Source organism: Primulina huaijiensis, chromosome 13, assembly GCF_012295235.1.
Source record: "Primulina huaijiensis isolate GDHJ02 chromosome 13, ASM1229523v2, whole genome shotgun sequence".
In the NCBI taxonomy this organism is placed as follows: domain Eukaryota; kingdom Viridiplantae; phylum Streptophyta; class Magnoliopsida; order Lamiales; family Gesneriaceae; genus Primulina; species Primulina huaijiensis.
In genome coordinates this window covers 4,621,493-4,628,507 of record NC_133318.1, presented here as the reverse complement: position 1 = coordinate 4,628,507, position 7,015 = coordinate 4,621,493, and the positions used below count along the sequence as shown (strand labels likewise).

The 7,015-nt window shown below is 34.6% G+C and overlaps 1 protein-coding gene across 1 annotated transcript; it reads left to right on the top strand.

Annotated features, from left to right (window-relative positions):
- The first annotated feature begins 1,451 nt into the window (after nt 1–1,451).
- Nucleotides 1,452–3,448, top strand: LOC140991666 (uncharacterized). The gene is made up of 2 exons (XM_073461754.1): nt 1,452–1,874; nt 2,972–3,448. Exons 1-2 carry the CDS (start codon nt 1,512–1,514, stop codon nt 3,272–3,274), a joined length of 666 nt encoding a protein of 221 aa, XP_073317855.1. The 5' UTR covers nt 1,452–1,511; the 3' UTR covers nt 3,275–3,448.
- The last annotated feature ends 3,567 nt before the right edge of the window (nt 3,449–7,015 follow it).

The window sequence follows — 7,015 nt, the reverse complement described above, 5'->3', positions numbered from 1 at the left end:
CCCATCAAACCGATCCTAACACACCCCAATGTTGAACAACAAGTGTCAGCTGATTAATAACTTTAAATACATGATCAAAGGCCATTCAAACTACTTTATTTTTGAAAATTTTTCAAACTACTTTATTTTTGAAAATTTTGCAAACACATTTGTATTCATTTTATGTACATTTTTTCCTTCCTAAAACAAAAAAAAAGTTTGAAGTACCAGAACTGGGAAAATTCTTCGTAAGAACATAATATACAATACTAACATCAACTTTTGTTACTTTTCATTTGTCATCTTAAGGTACTATATCAAACCATACATCTTTAATATATTTTAAATACAGGTGATTAGACAAAATGATAATTAATTACCTTTAATGATAGTTAATCCTGCGTAGACATATAATTCAGAAGAATATGTGAGTGATTCATACACAACATTTCTTTTTCTTTTCTTTTTTATCAATGGTTCTCCATCCTTGCATATTCGGCATCTCTCTTATGATACTTTACCGAATAACGGAATAGAATAAGATAAAACTGGTAGGAAGACTTCCAAGGCTTGGCTTTCAAACTCGACACCTTGATTGTACTACCATAACAATTGATGGCATAACTGCATACAGAAATGTTAAAATGGTTATTAAGATATGCAACAAAATATTGGAAGAATAAATTCAAATAAAAATCTAAAAGAACTCATAAATGCTATTTATACATCATTCCATAACAAACCAAATGAGACAGGGAAAACGCAATAATACAACTATATAATATATCTATACTACATAATAATAATAATGTGTAAACCGGTTAGGATAACAATCTTGATAGTTTCAATCGATAGTGTTCAAAAACACCAATTTCATCATTCAATAAAAAAATATTATACAAATATAATCTAAAAAATAAATAAATATTTTTTTACTCATAATTAATAACTTAAAGATTTGAGAATAATTAAATTAAAAATATATGCATGCGAATAGCTTTTATAAAACATTTGAACCTTACTTACATAATAGAGAATTGAATATAATCGAAATACCTTTTTCCATGTTACAAGAAAAATTCAGCATGAATTCTAGGATTTTTTATGTACCAGACAATAATCTCAATTTTTTTTTTTAAAAAAAAAACTCAATGGGCTTCAAAAATGTTGGAAATGGGCCGGACTTTCTAGCCCACCTACAACTTTGAACTAAAGTGGCGAACGCAAAAAACTTGTGTGAGACGTTCTCACAGATCGTATTTTGTAAGATAGATATCTTATTTGGGTCATCCATGAAAAAAGATTACTTTTTATGTTAAGAGTATTAATTTTTATTGTGAAAATCGGTAAGATTAACTGTCTCGTAGATAAAGATTTGTGAGACAGTCTCACAAGAGACCTACTCGAGTGCGAAAGGGATAACTCTTGAGTCTATTCTACTACCGGGTCGGGCTGAACAATGGATCAATCGCGAATTTAGGGTATATTAAAGTTGGGGTTTATCTCGCCACTCTTCAGTCTTCAGCTCACTCATGGCCGACGAATCAGCTCCAGCGCCATCGATGAACAGTGACATCGAGCCTCAATCCGGGATCGCGGCTGAATCTGACCCTGGAAATGGCGTGTCGAAGCGCGCCAGGGGGGGTGATGAGGCCGCTGAGCCAAATGGAGAGAAGAGAATCAAAGCCGAATCTGATAAGTGTTCTGTAGAAGAACGAGAAGAGAGTTTAGCAGATGGAGAGGGGGAAATGGAAGAGCAGGAGGAAAAGGAGGAGGAGGAGGAGGAGGCTGTTGCGGCCAGTGTGGGCATGAAAACGTTCGGGTCTTCTGTGGAGATGTTTGATTATTTCTATAAGCTTCTCCACACCTGGCCTGCTAATATTGATTTAAATAAGGTAAGCTAAAGTTTGTATTTTTTTTTAACTTTATTCCTATGTTTTTCTTTACTTTTTTGTCCGTTTAATCGGTGAAACCTTTTTTTTGTTTCCTGGTAAATTTGTTTGTATAAATTGCACAATTTTCTGTTGGCGGTAAATGATTATCTTACCTGAGGTTTTATATTTTATTGCAGAGGCCATGGGAATTTCCTTTGTAAATGATAACAATTGGTTTGTCTTCTTTTAGATTTTGTAGAACAGTAAAGTCTTAATTGATAGTGATATGCGTTCTGCAGAACTATGGCATGTTGGATGACCTGGAATGGCAATGATCGTTAGGTTTGCATGGAATAGAACAGATCAACGGAGAAATATAATTGTGATTGTGTTTCGCTAAAAAGGAGATGGAGTTTATTGTATTGATCTTGAGGTTGCGTGATCGTGGTTGTATGTTGCAGAAAGTGTGATGAATTTGCTTGTATATTCTTGGAAACTGTATAAGGTCATAGAAAATCTTGTGGAGCCGATTTAATTTTGGTTGTTTTCCCCAAAGATGCTTGGTGTGTTGAGAATTTCTTCATTTGTGGGGTCGATTTGTGTTCGAGAATCATAATGTGGATGTTTGTTGTCTTTGATTTTCCTATTAGTTGAGAGTTTATTTGCTCCTCTATTGCGAGAATTCAGCTCGCTATCTCTTTATTTTCTTTTTTTGTGTTGTTTTTCCTGAAAAATTGGCCATCTTTTGGGAAAAATTTGTATATCTTCATATATGTTAACTAATAATTTCTTAGAGGCTGAGTTTTCGGTGTCTGGCTTAATATATCTGGAGACTTTTAAAGGTTGATTGATCTTTTCAAATTTTAAGAACAAAACTCTGAATTTCATTTGCTGCAGTGCTATGAGATTCATCACTAGTTTACTCTTGTTTATTTTAGTTTTGAATTACTAAGCTCCATTTATCAGACCAGACCAATTTAATATTCGCAGTGAAACATAGTTTGGTTGATGATATTTGAAATTCAAGCTTTTGATATTTTTCCCACCCTTCATTTCAAGTTTGTATGACAGTTCCATGATGTTATGGTCGTCATGAATTTGGCTTGGTTTTCTTTCAGTATGAGCACATCATGGTGTTGGAATTGCTCAAAAAAGGTCATCTGGAGGCAGAGAGAAAGATAGGATGTGGTATTAAAGGTCTTCAAGTTCGATTTCATCCACAGTTTAAAAGTCGCTGCTTCTTCCTCATCAGGGACGATGAATCTGTTGACGATTTCAGCTTCAGAAAGTGTGTTGACCGCATACTTCCCTTACCAGATAACATGCAAATAAAACACGATGCGAACAAGGCGCTGCGTGGAAAAGGTGGTGGCTTTGGTCGAGGTCGTGGCCGTGGCAACCGAGGCCGAGGCAGAAAGTAAAGATATGGACGACTACCTGTATCTATCTATTTTCACTGAGATTATTGAAATGACTTCTCTAAATATCCATGTTCTTGGAAAAGGACATAAAAGTTTAATGCGTTGTATTTCTTCTAGACTAGACGATGTTTTGTAATGATCTCTCGCAGTTGCCAGAGCATCTTTTTTGTTCTACCCTTTTGTTAGCTAGTTTTTCGAGTCTATCCTGAAAAATATTTGATTTGTATTCGAATTATCGAATTCAAACATGTTCGAACTATTTTTTAATCGAACTCAATCTCAAATTATTTTTTAAGATAGTCTGCCGGTCGTTCATCAATTTAATATTTTATTGATATAATATAATTATATATTTCATCAATATATTTCGAACTTTCATTTCTTAGTAGATCATGAATTTGTTTAAATATTTCGAGCCGAATTCGAATTTTAGCAAAAAAATATTAAAATTTTGAATTTAATCATAGTATGAGTTCTAAAATTTTCTTTATATTAAAATCGATTAGTTTACATTCCCAATGACAGTACGATGTTTGCACAAAATATTTGATGACATTGGTGTGTCACGTGCTAAAAGCATCTATTTGAGTGAAAATTGTTAAAAAAAATGTCTTCTAAACATAAAACGATTATAAATATCTAATTTGATTATTATTTTAATCTTTTAAGAAAATATAACACTAAAACGAAGGATTTGAATGAAAAACGTTGCTAGAAAAGATAAAATTATTACCATGATCATTGTATTAACACAATGACAAGGAATAAAAAATGAACATAAAAAAAAGTAAGAGTTACTGGAAATTTGAACGACACATACTTGCAGAACCAGAATTCTCAAATTTTGCGGGCTTTTCTCAGATATAAAATTACGAAACCCTAGCCTCACACAAAAGAAGAAGAAGAAGAGAGCCACATACCACGCCAAAAAAACAAAGAGCGAGAAACATGAAGAACGAAGAGCAAGGAACGAAGACAAATAACCCATCTTCCAGGTATGAAGTTGCAAATTCGGATTCGATCTTTCTCCTTCTTTTCCTATTAGTTTTCTATTTGATTAGTTGATGTTGAGAAACAAGATCTATTATCGTTGTTATTGCGTCAGGAATTATTTCAATTATCTAGGGAACTATGTTTTTGAATCGTTAATTTTCATATTCAATTTACTTCTTGATTTATTTGTATTTTCTTGAATTAATTGCGTTCAATTACTTGATTACTAATTGAATCGTTATATTTATTTGAAGTATATCATTCCGGTGAACAGATTTTGAACAGTACCATAGGAAAATACATCGTCTGTGTTTATAGGGTTCGGGAGAATTATAACTCCATTGAAAGAATTATTTGGTTGTTAAAATTATTTGATATTTGATTTTTAATAAAGATATTGGAATTGATATTGAAGGATCGTTTGTGCTAGCACCTTCGAAGATGCTTCAAACAAAATATTCTCCAATGAGCTGCAATAGTTCGTGTTCTAAGAATATTAACACCGATGAATTAAATCGAGTTTGGTTTAAAACCAAGCGGAAGAAACTCGAAGTAGTTTTTCGTGAAGAAGACTGTTATATTAGAAAATATTTTAATTTATGTAAACTGAATAACTGAAAAGCATGGGATCAGTTGTCGCATATATCAGTTCAGTTATGGAAATAACTGAACTGACAGATACTCTAACTGATCAAATCAGTTTGAAAACTACAGTTAATCAGTTAAATACACAAGATATGTTTATGGATGTTCGGAGACTTCAACTACAACTACGTCACCCCTTCTACCACCTCTGGTAGGATCCACTAGAAGACTTCGATTTATACAACTACTTGTACAAACCTACCCAGCTTAGGACTTACACATTGCCTAACTGAACTCCTAGTCTAGACTGAAGGCAGCACCTTCCAGCCAACACTTCTTTTACATCTATGTGAGAAAGACTATATACACAAGTTTAATATCTTTGTGCAAGACTGTATTTAAGGGTGGTGGTGTGTGTGTGTGTGAGAACTGATCTCTGAAAACAACCGGAAAAGTGTTCTCACACACTGAGGGAAAAATGCTTCTTATTTAAGCTGATAACACGTTGAAGTGTTCCCTTAAATCTGGGCTGATTGCTTCTTCAAAGCCGATAAGAATTAAGCGTGCTCTTTTCTTTTTACCACACTCTCTCTGGTTCTATCTGTGTCTTTTCATCTCCACTGATCTTCTCTTTATATAGACGGGAAACTGATCGTACAGTGAGACACAATTATTGTATCTGTTGCATCTTGAATTTGCTCCTTGAACTTTGTGTCTCTACTTTACGACTACCCTTCTAGAACGTTTGTCTTTAATACTATGATGTAACGTCCATTATTGTCCTTTGACTGGACAATTACTTTGTACCTTTGTGTATAGCTGGAATCCACTTAATGAGTTTGTCTTCATCTGTAATTGAAAGATTCTTAACTGACGCTCCGAACTAGTCAGATGAACTGATCTTCAGTTGGGTTGATGAAATCAGTTGACTCGTCAGTTGAACTAATTTCACTCTCGTTCAGCTGAAATGATCAGCTGGGCTACTTCATCAGTTGAACACTCCTTCGGCTGGCCAGGCTTCTGAAGTTCTCCTGCAGATCCACCTATCTACTGGACGATCAGCTGAACTGCTCATTTGACATATCAGTTCGCCTGATTCAGTTTGCGATAAATTTCAAATATTAGGTTGGTTGGTTTAGTTTTAAATGGTGCAAAATGGTTATATTTAAATGTTTAGATTTTTCGGCCGAATGATTATGAAAAAAAAATTCTAATACATTTTAATGCACAATGAGTAGTGGACATTTCATCTGCATTTACAAAATCTCATTTTAATTCTTATGTTTGGAGTTTCAACACAAGACTTAATCTTACTTCATCATCCAAATTCAAAATTCCCAAATCAGAAGCCCTAGACCCAAACAAATCTTTCACTCCAGTCTCATGATTCCTTGTATTCTCTCCACTCTCTGGCTCACAACCATTACCGCCACCATCATCTCTGATTTGATGTCTACCCGACTACATGCCGCGATACCACCATTTGATCCATTTGTTCGATCTCATGCTTAGCTTGTGCTTGTTTCTTCGAAGTTGCACGGACCGCTGTTACAAGTTCTTGCCTCTCGCCCCTGATATCACCTAGTTCACCACCCTCACTCCCCGTGCCAATTGCCCTCTCGCGTAGCCAAGTCAACCCATAAATCACTTTGATCACCATTGCGCCTTAATGGTGGTTGTGAATTTTGCCCAAATGAGAATCCATTAAAATTTTGTTGATGCTATCTTCTATTCCATTGGACGTAGCCAAAGCTACCAGCGCTAGCCACCCTCCATGGTTGTGAGTTTCTACTTTCACCACTTTACTTTCGGTGAATCCCTAAGCTCATTTATCTTCTTTTACAGCCTCACATCGCGGGAAATTAGGTACTTCCTTGTTTATATGCCCTCAAATTTTATTTTTTATGTATACATATTTAAACATTAGGATATATAAAGTATTGTAGAAGTGATGTTCTTTACCCAAGGCTCAATTGTTATCGTGGCTCCTAGCCTCTTTTGTGGTTGATCATAGAACTTCTACATGGTGTCATATTCTTGATACCATGGAATTGTTAAAAGAAAATTGTACACAATCGGACAAGAAACATATGTCATTTTCCAACACTTATCGTTTCACCTTTCTCGTGGATATTTGTGAACTTTACTTGTCGACTATAGATA

Bases quoted from the DNA above. Each gene is read 5' to 3' on its own strand.
- LOC140991666 (XM_073461754.1), top strand. From the start codon at position 1,512: ATGGCCGACGAATCAGCTCCAGCGCCATCGATGAACAGTGACATCGAG. The intron at 1,875-2,971 runs GTAAGCTAAAGT...GTTTTCTTTCAG, and splicing joins CTAATATTGATTTAAATAAG to TATGAGCACATCATGGTGTT.